The sequence below is a fragment of the Trichomycterus rosablanca genome, chromosome 17 (assembly GCF_030014385.1).
Source record: "Trichomycterus rosablanca isolate fTriRos1 chromosome 17, fTriRos1.hap1, whole genome shotgun sequence".
NCBI lineage: Eukaryota > Metazoa > Chordata > Actinopteri > Siluriformes > Trichomycteridae > Trichomycterus > Trichomycterus rosablanca.
Window position 1 is genome coordinate 23800048 of NC_086004.1, and position 15064 is coordinate 23815111.

General features: G+C 38.5%; 1 protein-coding gene across 1 annotated transcript in view; it reads left to right on the forward strand.

The window, feature by feature from the left end:
* Window positions 1–7625, forward strand: part of slc4a10a (solute carrier family 4 member 10a) — a 29387-nt gene extending 21762 nt beyond the window's left edge. The window contains exons 16-27 of the mRNA XM_063013052.1: window positions 3–108; window positions 228–389; window positions 479–592; window positions 1666–1827; window positions 2582–2833; window positions 3746–3814; window positions 4653–4826; window positions 4907–5029; window positions 5808–5872; window positions 6049–6159; window positions 6872–6909; window positions 7585–7625. Coding sequence (XP_062869122.1) covers window positions 3–108; window positions 228–389; window positions 479–592; window positions 1666–1827; window positions 2582–2833; window positions 3746–3814; window positions 4653–4826; window positions 4907–5029; window positions 5808–5872; window positions 6049–6159; window positions 6872–6884 — 1351 coding nt within the window. The 3' untranslated portion in view covers window positions 6885–6909; window positions 7585–7625. The remainder of the gene's footprint in view (window positions 1–2; window positions 109–227; window positions 390–478; window positions 593–1665; window positions 1828–2581; window positions 2834–3745; window positions 3815–4652; window positions 4827–4906; window positions 5030–5807; window positions 5873–6048; window positions 6160–6871; window positions 6910–7584) is intronic.
* The last annotated feature ends 7439 nt before the right edge of the window (window positions 7626–15064 follow it).

The window sequence follows — 15064 nt, forward strand, 5'->3', positions numbered from 1 at the left end:
AGCTGTGTGTGCACAGAGCCAAAAGAGCCAAGTAACACCACCCTACAATACTGGCAGGAAATAAACATCACCAGCTCTGAGATCGACTGGTTAGGACTGGATGTCAAGGTAAGAAAAGGACTAATAAGTCTTGCTCAGAGAACATGCAGAAATTCTTGGACACAATCTGTTGCACATTGTTCAGTAATATTAGAATTGTTTGTGTAATTCTGTAATGTTTGATGCAGAGCTGTGTCAAGCTCAGGGGGGAGTTTCAGGGAAGCGCATGCGACCATCACGGCCCCTATATCCCAGATGTGCTCTTCTGGTCTGTCATCCTGTTCTTCGCCACCGTCGCCATGTCCTCTTTCCTCAAGGAGTTTAAGACTAGTCGCTATTTCCCCACCAAGGCAAGTGTGTGTGTGTTGTGTGTGTGTTGTGTATTTAATCCTATCTATGGTGTATGACTTTCATTATCTGTACATGTCTCCTGGTATAGGTGAGGGCAATCATCAGTGACTTTGCAGTCTTTATCACCATCGTCACCATGGTTGGGATCGACTTTGCTCTGGGAGTGCCCTCTACCAAACTGCAAGTCCCCAATGAGTTTAAAGTAGGTCCTGTATGATACATATTTAACAGATGTGAACATGGATTCAGTGCTTTGTTAATTAAAAATATTTTTTGCCATTAAAATACAGTTCTATACAATTTGTTACAACCTGGGATTTGTATTGTGTATGTACTGAACACACATTTCTGATTAAGGACAAAAAGAAATAAAAGTCAATAAGTCTTCACAATATTAAAAATATTGAAATATTGTTTAAAATATTAAAAATTTTAAGCACCTTCTAAAAACTTGATTTGACCACTTATATAGCTATTATAGCTTTTATTATACAGCATTGTAATGTAGCATGTTTTGCTCATTTCTCTGAAGATATTTCTTTCAGGTTGTTTATGTCCTTCCTTTAGATGTTTAATGGGGCTATAAACCAAAGAGAGACCGGCCACACAAAGACATCACTTGCCTTTATTTTAAACCACATCAGCGTTGATTTGTGTCATTTTTCAAGTCCGTATCATATCATATCCAAGATCTTGTTGTACTGTGCACCATTTATTTTCCCATCAATTTTGTCCAAAATGCCAGGCTATGCTGTTAAATGCATTTATTTAACGTGGTGCTACCACTATTAAATATTAACTTACAACAGGTTTAGTGGTACCTACTGCACAAAATGTAATCAACAAACCACAAGACGTTTTGACACCTTTTAAGAAGTCTTTCTTGAGATGTTTTGCTTCTAAACAGATCTTCCATAAAGGCCATTTTGGAGTAACACCTTGATTATAGTTATTCTGTGAACAGCAGGGTTATTCACAGCCACTAACTCCTGCAGCTCATTCAATGGGGAAGTTGGTGTCACAGTAAGAATTCTAATGATTATCCCTGTATTAGGAATCTGTGTTTAGGGAGTTTAGAGGTGCACTGACTGGCATGTGGTTTAGGTTTAAGAATTTCATGATTTATTATTTTTTACTGTAACTGAATATGAAATAGTTAATGTTTGTACACCAGTAAGATATTGCTTCAGCTCAATCACAGGTGTTTTGTCAGTTCATGTCATTATTTGATGCATAAATTATCATGTTTGTGTCTGATCACCTGACTCTTTGCAGCCTACCAGGGACGATCGTGGCTGGATAATCAGTCCTCTAGGACCAAACCCATGGTGGACAGTTCTAATTTCCTTCATCCCAGCGCTGCTCTGCACAATTCTTATCTTCATGGACCAGCAGATCACAGCTGTCATTATCAACAGGAAGGAACACAAACTGAAGGTAAACAGTCTCCCTTAACCACGGGAGACATTTATTTAAACCATTTAATTATGTTAATTTAATGTGAATTCAAATCCTCAATAACACTGCAGTGACTAAGATGGCTATTTAACTGACTGTGAAGAGAACATTCTTCAGCTACAGGAAGGAAAAGCCATTATTCAATCACTTTGGTTTTTGTTAATTAGCAGACGTCCAGTGCATAAATGCACTTTAATTGTAGACACATAATGTTATTCGACCTTGTACTAAGAAATATCAACAAGACATTGTGTATTTAGTAACATCAACAAATATATGTTCAGAAAATAACAAATTAATGAGGGGAAAAATTTTAGACTCCACAGATTATTAATTTGTAATTGTTGGCAATTACAGTTCTATGGCATCTACAGTACAATAGTTTGCTTTGCAGTTCAGTTTTCAAGGTTAAGGAGATGGATTTCAAACTTCACTAATGATTTTGATTGGATCCAAGTTGGGAGAGATAGAGCAAGCAAGGACCTTTATTTTATTTTTAGACAGTAATTTTGAGTTTATTTTCCTTTTTATTGCAAATAAGCTATTATTCTGGATGGGTGACCAGCTTTCTTTTGCTTTAACTATTGCTCATGCCTCATCATAAGGTTGCCAAAAGTAATAAATATAAACAAGCATATTGACACTCTACTTTGACAAACTTTTTTGTGACATAACTACAGTGTTTCTGAGTAAGAACTAGACTAACATGTATCCTCACTGTGTGAATGTGCAGAAAGGCTGTGGCTACCACCTGGACCTGTTTGTGGTGGGCGTGATGCTTGGCGTGTGTTCAATAATGGGTCTACCATGGTTTGTAGCTGCCACAGTTCTGTCCATCACACATGTGAATAGCTTGAAGCTGGAGTCAGAGTGCTCGGCACCGGGAGAGCAGCCCAAGTTCCTGGGCATCAGGGAGCAGCGCTTCACCGGCCTCATGATCTTTCTACTCATGGGCTGCTCTGTCTTCATGACCACTGTTTTAAAGGTCAGCAAATTTCTGCTCGGACAAATTTAATTACATACAGTTGCAGAAAGTACACTATATGGACAGAGGTATTGAAACACCCCTTCAAATTATTATATATTATATATGTCTTTTAGCCACAACATGTGTTAATAGGTATAATAAATTATGTGCTTCCAACTTAGCAGCTACAGTTTAGGGAAGGCCCTTTTCTGTTCCAGCTTTTCTGTGCTCTTGTGCACAAACAATGTCTTTAAAGACATGAAGAAAAGCTTGGTTTACAGAAAGTCTCACTGCAGAGATCTCAAGCTTTTGAGTTCCAATTTCAGCTCTGCTATTGGTCAGCCCCGGCACCTACACAGACACAATTGGCTATGTTTGAAGTTGGGTGGACCCAAGGAGTTCCTCGCAGCTACTGCAATTGTGGCCTTTGCTGGCTGGTCAGTGGCACCTGGACAGAGACGGGGAATAATGGAGAGCAGTGCGTGTTTTAGGTATGGCCCAACTTGGTCAGGGTAGCGGTCTGCACATTAGATTTAAGCCTGGTTCCCTCAAGTCCCAAACCAGGTATTTCAAAAGACTTGATTGTTTAGGCAATTGTAAGGAAAGGAAAAAATAGGAAAAAAAACTTCATGCAAGTTCATGCAAGGAATGAAGTACTTTAGAATTTTGCTTCGACACAAAGTGTTTTTGTTAAATGAGGTTCAGTGAGGTATTAAAACAAGGGTTTGTATACTTAAGTTTTGTACCATAATTGATTGGTATGTTTTTATTATTATAATTTGAATGCATATCAGAACATTTTTTATAAAATATATTTAGTAAGTAATTACTGCAGAAATTTTAGACATTTAAAAATATCACAAACTTTGCAGGTCATTAAAAGTGTTATTTTTCACATTGATATGATTGTCTTTGTGTTTTTGTCTCTAGTTTATTCCAATGCCTGTGTTATATGGTGTTTTTCTGTACATGGGGGCATCCTCTCTTAGAGGGATACAGGTAAGTGTACCTACTGTATGTTAATACATGGCTTAGCTGGCAAACACAGACGGGGAATTACAGTTATTATAGGATAATAACTATATTGTATAAGTCTTCGTGGGACAGACGAGCCACTTCTGCACAACTTTAACCTGCACTGTCCTATTTCACACTATAATGCCATTGTTCATTCTACGTTTTACCCACAACATAAAGTAAATCCCGCACATGCCCACAGAGTCCAGCCCAAATTCATAACATTTGTTTAAAAGTATCTAATCTGCCTTTAGGCAGACCTTCTTTAAATGTTCTGTAAAAATCTGTCCACACTGGGGGCTTTTAATATGAAAAATACATTTTGGGTCCAAAAAAGGAAAAAAAAATACAAACACACACTGTTACCATAACAAATACAACCATTAATGGATAGCAAGTTATACTAAAGTGCTCATGATAAAATATGAATTTAAACAATTACACAAAGAAAAAAAAGGAAAGACTGTTTACACAATAGGGCACGCCTGGTCCTGGATAATTGGTTGTTACACAACCATACAATTATTGGATCTAATGTACTTAACAGTTAGTTGAAGACATTGTGCTTTGTGATTTTCACAAGGAGTCCGAGACTGTTGTGGTTATTTTGGGGGAACATTTAGTAACCATGTCCATCTTCCAAGTTTCCATTTGCTTGAAGTACTTCAATATTGCTATAAAACCATACATGCAAAAGTTCTAAAAGTTATATCTAACATAACTCACTTGTGCAGTTGTGTTTGTGGCTGTTATTTTGTTCTTTATTATTTTGTATTTTTAAGGTGTTAGTCACTGGATTTATTTCCTTTTCTGTACACAGTTCTTTGACCGTGTGAAGTTATTCGGCATGCCAGCGAAACACCAGCCGGACTTCATATATCTGAGACATGTTCCCTTGAGGAAGGTCCACTTGTTCACAATCGTCCAGCTCAGCTGCCTTGTACTCCTCTGGGTCATTAAAACATCCAGAGCAGCCATTGTTTTCCCCATGATGGTAATTCCAACTACAGTTTCTGTAAATGATTAGGTGCAGCATTCATGTACTGAATTTGCATCATTTTTGTGTGAATGCAGGTGTTAGCGTTAGTTTTCATCCGTAAGCTGCTGGATTTCATTTTCACAAAAAGGGAGCTCAGCTGGCTTGATGACCTCATGCCTGAAAGTAAGAAGAAGAAACTGGAGGATGAACAGAAGGAGGTACTGTACCTTATATTTACATCCAGCTGTTAGCATTTAAACGATTACTGTCCAGACAAAGTTGTGGTTTAATTTTGTTTTACATCTTGATGGAGCAAGGCTGATGGAGCGTGGTATGCAGTAAGGCCATAATCACAATATATACTGAGACACGTCCCCCCAGTATTTAGATATGTTCTAAATGTCCCCCAGTACATGTAAAAATTATAAATAAATATATTCCACTTACTAGCTTAACGTAATGTTAGGATCTGTCTGGTTTCCCATCAGTTGTTGATATGACAGTTTTAGAATGGCAGGACCCCCCAATCCCGCCATTCCTGTCGATCTGACTTTCCAGTGTTTAATTCAAGTTCAATCAGGTCTTTTGACCTTATTTGTCTTTATTTTAAATTACTTTCCTTACCTACCAAACCAATCTTTATTAGTTGTGGACCATGAAATGCCATTGAGCAGGTTTTTTAAGATGAAGAAAATCACTCACAGCTGCCTGGGACTGGTCAGGGCCAGCAGTGCCACTGGTTGATAAAATACAACATAAAGTAAGCAGTCAGTAGTGACTGTCACTGTTTAAATAAGGCAACAAAATGAGGAATACACAGAAATTAGTGGGATTCTCTGTACTTTCTAAGAATCCATACGTGTTAAAGGAGTTGTTTGCTAGCCTGTGGCAAGGGTTCTGTTCTGCAAGCAGCAGAGGTCGCTAGAGTGCACTGTGAAATTGGATACATCTTCGAAAGCTAAAGGGTTAAATCAGATATTGTCTGTTTATTTATAGGAGAATAACAGTACAGCGATGGAAGATGAGGGGATTGTGCAGGTGCCACTTGAAGGTCATTACAAGTAAGTTAAATGTATGATTTAAAAAACATCAAAAAGTTCCAGTAAATTGTTACACCTTCTGGCTTAAAACAACTAGGAGGCTGCAAGCTAAAAACTACTAACTAAACGTTTTTAATTTGCCCCTAATGTTTGTTTGCTTTAAAACGTCTTGGTGAATTTTACTGTCTTGTTTTAAGGGATGACCCATCGATAGTCAACATTTCAGATGAAATGACGAAGACCTCTTTTGGAAATATCTGGAAGAGCCTCAGTACTGACAACAGCAAAAAAGATCAAAGCGCAAAAAGGTTTGAATCCATTTACTTCAGTATTAGTAGTAAACACTTTGATTTCCTTGTTGAGGTAACCTGTAGCCTAGCTGAGCTTGTGTATTATTTGTCTGGCTTATGTATCATTTTCAGCTATAGTGTTATATACCTTGACTATGCTATATTCCCTATAGTTTAAGCGCACTATATGTTTAAAGGGATGTGGACACACCTCCTAATTATTGAGTTGAGAGGTGTTTTGGCCACACCCAACAAATGCTAACAAGTATGAAAATAATGATATAAATGACATACTTTTAACTTTGTTACAACAGTTTGGGGTAGGCACTATCCTGTTTTAAAATAGCTGTGCTACTATACAAAGTGAGGCTCATAAAGACATTGTGGGATCAGTCTGTTATGGAAGGTCTTAAGTAGCCTAAACACCTCTGTAATAAATTGGAGTGCCAGGCCTTCCCACCCAACGTCAGTGCCTGACCTCACAAATGCTCTTTTGACTCAATGGGAAAATATTCTCACAGACACAGTCAACAATGTTGGGGGGGTCCACTTTATTTTGGTCATATAAAGTGTTTAAACAGATAAAAAGCTAACCTACAGTTATTTTTATAAAAGCCCTCTGATCCACCTTGCTTAATTCCCTAAATCTCTAAACCCCTTGACTTTTCTTTTAAGCTTTCCTAAGTATCTCCTATCTTAACTAAAATTCTCATCCCATGTCACCCATTAGCTCACTTTCCTAACCTCACAGCAGCTGACTTTTCAAAGGTAAGGTGTGCCCAAAAACTTTTTCCCCGTTTAATTTTGGTGGAGTGTGCCATTTTCAACTTTATACATATATCCATAAATTACCAGAATATTTTTGTATGTTGTGTTTTGTTATAAACTTGGATTGATTGGATAGTACAATTGAGTTGTTCTTAGGGTGTAAAATTAAACTGGGATATATGTATTTTACCATGCATTGCATCTGTGTGTGAACAAGTGAGCATGTTTTTGAATTTGAAATGTAAAATACAAAGCATGGGAAAAAAGATGCATGGTCAAAGGCAAATTACGAACTGTAAGTTTCTTAAAGTTAATCTGGCCCTTACAACTTAAGTTTGGCTATTTTTAATCTTTACTCTGGCACGGGCATTAATATGGGAAGTATTCACATTCCAAAATCATGGGCAGTAATGTGGGGACACAGATGCACTCTAGAGGCTGCCACAACCAGAATACGGGATCCGACCCTATATTAATGCTTATGATTTTGGAATAGCATGTATATTGTATAACACAAAATTAAGCAGTGGAAATACATATTGCATGTAATATCTTATCATTAAAGTCTGGTATCAGTGTTTTAGAAATCAGATTTGCATGGTATCTTTCTCATGTTCATTTTGTGTGTATTTGTCTAAACCAGTTACCTCTCTCTTTGTCCATGACACCTCGTAGGTCTTCAGAGAAAGAAATCCAGAGGCCTAAGAGAATTGAAGAGCTGAAGAACAGGAGCTTTGATAGAGAAACTAGTTTGTGAAATTTCTTCAGTGTCACATTTTTTAAAAACACAAAACACGAGTATTGTGCCACCATATAGCACTAATCTATGTATCAGTGTAAGCCACTTAACCTTTGTGTATCACTGTGCTCATATACCATGTGACATTACTTTTTTATGACTGTATGTTCTGAGTGCTTGAAAGGAAAGTATAGAAGTAGAGAAGTGTGTGTGTGTGTGTGTGTGTGTGTGTGTGTGTGTGTGTGTGTGTGTGTGTGTGTGTGTGTGTGTGTTTGTCTTTTTCCAGGTGTTCATGTTCCAGTCAAGCCTTTAGGGATTTTACATTTCAAAACTACACTTGTTTTGAACTACTTGTATTTTTATGTTTTGTATTTTTTAAAATTGATATTCCTTTTTAAAATCCTTGTCATGGAGTATGAAAGATATTTAGCTCATTTATAAAGGTATTTAATGTATGTTCAGTGATGACGTTTATGATAAGAATCACAACTATATATTTACTGTAGTTAGAGGCAAATACAAAAAGAAATTACCATATTCATTAAAACTTATTTTCTAAATGAAAATATTTATTCATGTAACAATCACAGACATGTCCATAACTGTATATAAACGTGTGTCTGAATATTTTACAACCTGAAACCAAGTATTTAATTCAACATAACACTTTTTAAGGTGATACATGTCTTTCTAAAACCCTCCACAATAACACTGACCAATATTTTTAAATGTACTTTTATGGACTGTTGTATCTTATATATTGTGACTTTTGTTAGGATTCTTAGATTTATGATCCAAATACTGAACAACTTTACAAAGGGTTTGTACATTCTACAGAATCTGATGCTGCATAAACCTGCAAATAATACATAAATGTATATTTTGCTAAAACACAGCTAACTTCCATGACATTTAGAAATACATGTCTGTTTTTACTTTGTTCGTGCTGGTTTAAAAGGTAAAGGCATCTTATTGACACAAGATGGAGATCTGAGTTCTAGACAAATGTATTACAAAATTGTGCAGGCAAGCGTCATAAAGACAAGAGATGCAATAATCTTTTTCATAAGAGGCATTATATAATGTATTAAGTAAACTAAAGAACTCATCGGTACATGTGATTATGTATTTTGCTTATTTATAATATGTAATAAGAATATGTAATAAGAAAGTGTTTATTTAATGTGTACAAAGGACAATGGTTGGGGTGTGAAAAAAGTGTCTATTTTCATGTTGGTGTAATAATAACATCTTACCATTTTATTTTTGTCTTTTTTTAGTTTTGTGTAAATACATCCGTCATAAAAATGGTGCATATTAAAGATTACAGCAATTTGTTGATATACATTGAATCTTTTATTGCAAACATTTTAATGCAAATCTTATTATTTATAAAAATTGTTTTGTTGGTACAACATATAGAATATAAATTATATATAATATATACAATGCAGATTTGGTATGTCCCTTTGCTTAATTGACAACATGCATTCAAACTGGCATGGACTTCACAGGTTGGTGCAAAATCTGATTATTCATGTTATCCCTGCATGATTTTACATTATTCCAATTATATTGTACAATTATGAATATTTTGCACATACAGAATAGGAGCAATTTTTATGGAAACAATAGTGTAAATTATATGTACAGTGTATCACAAAAGTGAGTACACCCCTCACATTTCTGCAGATATTTAAGTATAACTTTTCATGGGACAACACTGACAAAATGACACTTTGACACAATGAAAAGTTGTCTGTGTGCAGCTTATATAACAGTGTACATTTATTCTTCCCTCAAAATAACTCAATATACAGCCATTAATGTCTAAACCACCGGCAACAAAAGTGAGTACACCCCTTAGTGAAAGTTCCTGAAGTGTCAATATTTTGTGTGGCCACCATTATTTCCCAGAACTGCCTTAACTCTCCTGGGCATGGAGTTTACCAGAGCTTCACAGGTTGCCACTGGAATGCTTTTCCACTCCTCCATGACGACATCACGGAGCTGGCGGATATTCGAGACTTTGCGCTCCTCCACCTTCCGCTTGAGGATGCCCCAAAGATGTTCTATTGGGTTTAGGTCTGGAGACATGCTTGGCCAGTCCATCACCTTTACCCTCAGCCTCTTCAATAAAGCAGTGGTCGTCTTAGAGGTGTGTTTGGGGTCATTATCATGCTGGAACACTGCCCTGCGACCCAGTTTCCGGAGGTAGGGGATCATGCTCTGCTTCAGTATTTCACAGTACATATTGGAGTTCATGTGTCCCTCAATGAAATGTAACTCCCCAACACCTGCTGCACTCATGCAGCCCCAGACCATGGCATTCCCACCACCATGCTTGACTGTAGGCATGACACACTTATCTTTGTACTCCTCACCTGATTGCCGCCACACATGCTTGAGACCATCTGAACCAAACAAATTAATCTTGGTCTCATCAGACCATAGGACATGGTTCCAGTAATCCATGTCCTTTGTTGACATGTCTTCAGCAAACTGTTTGTGGGCTTTCTTGTGTAGAGACTTCAGAAGAGGCTTCCTTCTGGGGTGACAGCCATGCAGACCAATTTGATGTAGTGTGCGGCGTATGGTCTGAGCACTGACAGGCTGACCCCCCACCTTTTCAATCTCTGCAGCAATGCTGACAGCACTCCTGCGCCTATCTTTCAAAGACAGCAGTTGGATGTGACGCTGAGCACGTGCACTCAGCTTCTTTGGACGACCAACGCGAGGTCTGTTCTGAGTGGACCCTGCTCTTTTAAAACGCTGGATGATCTTGGCCACTGTGCTGCAGCTCAGTTTCAGGGTGTTGGCAATCTTCTTGTAGCCTTGGCCATCTTCATGTAGCGCAACAATTCGTCTTTTAAGATCCTCAGAGAGTTCTTTGCCATGAGGTGCCATGTTGGAACTTTCAGTGACCAGTATGAGAGAGTGTGAGAGCTGTACTACTAAATTGAACATGCCTGCTCCCTATGCACACCTGAGACCTAGTAACACTAACGAGTCACATGACATTTTGGAGGGAAAATGACAAGCAGTGCTCAATTTGGACATTTAGGGGTGTAGTCTCTTAGGGGTGTACTCACTTTTGTTGCCGGTGGTTTAGACATTAATGGCTGTATATTGAGTTATTTTGAGGGAAGAATAAATTTACACTGTTATATAAGCTGCACACAGACTACTTTTCATTGTGTCAAAGTGTCATTTTGTCAGTGTTGTCCCATGAAAAGATATACTTAAATATCTGCAGAAATGTGAGGGGTGTACTCACTTTTGTGATACACTGTACGTACAGTACTTACGCACCTTACGCAAATTCACGAACTTCGCTGGGTACGTAGGTCCGGTTCGTGAATCGGAGCATGCGTAGTGAGGCTCTCATTCTAGTGCGTTTGTGCTTTGATGAATAAGTGCTATTTTCTTTTGACTGTGTGCTTATAAATGTAAACAGAATACAGTGTATCACAAAAGTGAGTACACCCCTCACATTTCTGCAGATATTTAAGTATATCTTTTCATGGGACAACACTGACAAAATGACACTTTGACACAATGAAAAGTAGTCTGTGTGCAGCTTATATAACAGTGTAAATTTATTCTTCCCTCAAAATAACTCAATATACAGCCATTAATGTCTAAACCACCGGCAACAAAAGTGAGTACACCCCTAAGAGACTACACCCCTAAATGTCCAAATTGAGCACTGCTTGTCATTTTCCCTCCAAAATGTCATGTGACTCGTTAGTGTTACTAGGTCTCAGGTGTGCATAGGGAGCAGGTGTGTTCAATTTAGTAGTACAGCTCTCACACTCTCTCATACTGGTCACTGAAAGTTCCAACATGGCACCTCATGGCAAATAACTCTCTGAGGATCTTAAAAGACGAATTGTTGCGCTACATGAAGATGGCCAAGGCTACAAGAAGATTGCCAACACCCTGAAACTGAGCTGCAGCACAGTGGCCAAGATCATCCAGAGTTTTAAAAGAGCAGGGTCCACTCAGAACAGACCTCGCGTTGGTCGTCCAAAGAAGCTGAGTGCACGTGCCCAGCGTCACATCCAACTGCTGTCTTTGAAAGATAGGCGCAGGAGTGCTGTCAGCATTGCTGCAGAGATTGAAAAGGTGGGGGGTCAGCCTGTCAGTGCTCAGACCATACGCCGCACACTACATCAAATTGGTCTGCATGGCTGTCACCCCAGAAGGAAGCCTCTTCTGAAGTCTCTACACAAGAAAGCCCGCAAACAGTTTGCTGAAGACATGTCAACAAAGGACATGGATTACTGGAACCATGTCCTATGGTCTGATGAGACCAAGATTAATTTGTTTGGTTCAGATGGTCTCAAGCATGTGTGGCGGCAATCAGGTGAGGAGTACAAAGATAAGTGTGTCATGCCTACAGTCAAGCATGGTGGTGGGAATGCCATGGTCTGGGCCTGCATGAGTGCAGCAGGTGTTGGGGAGTTACATTTCATTGAGGGACACATGAACTCCAATATGTACTGTGAAATACTGAAGCAGAGCATGATCCCCTCCCTCCGGAAACTGGGTCGCAGGGCAGTGTTCCAGCATGATAATGACCCCAAACACACCTCTAAGACGACCACTGCTTTATTGAAGAGGCTGAGGGTAAAGGTGATGGACTGGCCAAGCATGTCTCCAGACCTAAACCCAATAGAACATCTTTGGGGCATCCTCAAGCGGAATGTGGAGGAGCGCAAAGTCTCGAATATCCGCCAGCTCCGTGATGTCGTCATGGAGGAGTGGAAAAGCATTCCAGTGGCATTCTGTAAAGCTCTGGTAAACTCCATGCCCAGGAGAGTTAAGGCAGTTCTGAGAAATAATGGTGGCCACACAAAATATTGACACTTCAGGAACTTTCACTAAGGGGTGTACTCACTTTTGTTGCCGGTGGTTTAGACATTAATGGCTGTATATTGAGTTATTTTGAGGGAAGAATAAATTTACACTGTTATATAAGCTGCACACAGACTACTTTTCATTGTGTCAAAGTGTTATTTTGTCAGTGTTGTCCCATGAAAAGATATACTTAAATATCTGCAGAAATGTGAGGGGTGTACTCACTTTTGTGATACACTGTAGCATCTATTTATAAATTTGAATGAACAAAAACATATATTCGGTCTTTTTTAAAAATGTACATATGTATTCATCCTGCAAGCACAACTATGTGGTATGAGTTAGTTAGCCGCTTGGTGGTGATACACAATGATGGTAAGATTTCACCTCAGAAGTAACAAGAAAGTAAAGAACCCAGAAACAAGAAATCTGACCGCTTTAAACATCTGAATGTATCTACAACCCTTCTGAGAGCAGCTACTTACACAAATTATTACAATATTATTATAATGAAGAGTTATAAATACAGAGTGCTTATAGAAACAGAAATCACATCAATTAGCTTAGCAGCTAACACTAGCAACTACCAGTATACTATCGGTGTTGTTAAACTTGGATCTTAACTCACAGCTGTGATGTCTTTCGTATAGTTAGTGTACTGCACACAGTGTACAAGTCTTTATTGTATATCTATAATAATAATAATAATAGTTATGATGTATGGGTTATTTGGGTTTTAGTCAGTATCTCAGTTGTGAACTAGTTGGCTAGGCACACCGCTATTCTAACCTTAATACTAGGGGTGGGCCGATCGATCTAAATATCGATACTTCAGTTTTATTTTTCTCCGCTACATTCAGTACATTTCTCCTGTTTCATAAGAAAGTAGAAACCATGTTTGTACAGACAGTAGCAGCTCCTCTCACATCTTACATGAACACCTTACTGCTCCTGATCTGCTGTGTTTTGTTGTTGTCGTCACGTGACTAAGCGGCACTGAGAGCCCGAACACAAGTAGCAGTGAGAGAGAGAGAGAGAATAGAGGCTGAGAGAGAGGAGCTGTGGGGGGATATTTTACTGCAGTAAATGAAAAAAAAGAAATAAAAAAGAATTTATTTTTTATTTTTTGTAATCGAATTACTCGAGTTACTCGAGGAATCGTTTCAGCCCTAGATGGATGGATAGATAGATAGATCGATCGATAGATAGTAGATAGATACTTTATTGATCCCGAAGAAAATTAAAGCCTTAGTAGCATAATACAACAAATAATTAACAGTACAAAACAAAACAAAAGCAAACAGAAAAACTGAGTAGTTCTTGTATTTTACATAAAATGGATAACTGGTAAATGTAATGACTATGCATGAGGTATAGTTTCAGTGTAAAGATTGAATAATAATTGAATTATTAAATAGTAAAGTGACATGTGACAATATTGCACAATGAGGCCAATATAGCCATATATATATATATATATATATATATATATATATATATATATATATATATATATATATACAGGTCCTTCTCAAAAAATTAGCATATTGTGATAAAGTTCATTATTTTCCATAATGTAATGATAAAAATTAAACTTTCATATATTTTAGATTCATTGCACACCAACTGAAATATTTCAGGTCTTTTATTGTTTTAATACTGATGATTTTGGCATACAGCTCATGAAAACCCAAAATTCCTATCTCAAAAAATAAGCATATTTCATCCGACCAATAAAAGAAAAGTGTTTTTAATACAAAAAAAGTCAACCTTCAAATAATTATGTTCAGTTATGCACTCAATACTTGGTCGGGAATCCTTTTGCAGAAATGACTGCTTCAATGCGGCATGGCATGGAGGCAATCAGCCTGTGGCACTGCTGAGGTGTTATGGAGGCCCAGGATGCTTCGATTGCGGCCTTAAGCTCATCCAGAGTGTTGGGTCTTGTGTCTCTCAACTTTCTCTTCACAATATCCCACAGATTCTCTATGGGGTTCAGGTCAGGAGAGTTGGCAGGCCAATTGAGCACAGTAATACCATGGTCAGTAAACCATTCACCAGTGGTTTTGGCACTGTGAGCAGGTGCCAGGTCGTGCTGAAAAATGAAATCTTCATCTCCATAAAGCTTTTCAGCAGATGGAAGCATGAAGTGCTCCAAAATCTCCTGATAGCTAGCTGCATTGACCCTGCCCTTGATAAAACACAGTGGACCAACACCAGCAGCTGACATGGCACCCCAGACCATCACTGACTGTGGGTACTTGACACTGGACTTCAGGCATTTTGGCATTTCCTTCTCCCCAGTCTTCCTCCAGACTCTGGCACCTTGATTTCCGAAAACAGTACTTTGGACCACTGAGCAACAGTCCAGTGCTGCTTCTCTGTAGCCCAGGTCAGGCGCTGCCACTGTTTCTGGTTCAAAAGTGGCTTGACCTGGGGAATGCGGCACCTGTAGCCCATTTCCTGCACACGCCTGTGCACGGTGGCTCTGGATGTTTCTACTCCAGACTCAGTCCACTGCTTCCGCAGGTCCCCCAAGGTCTGGAATCGGCC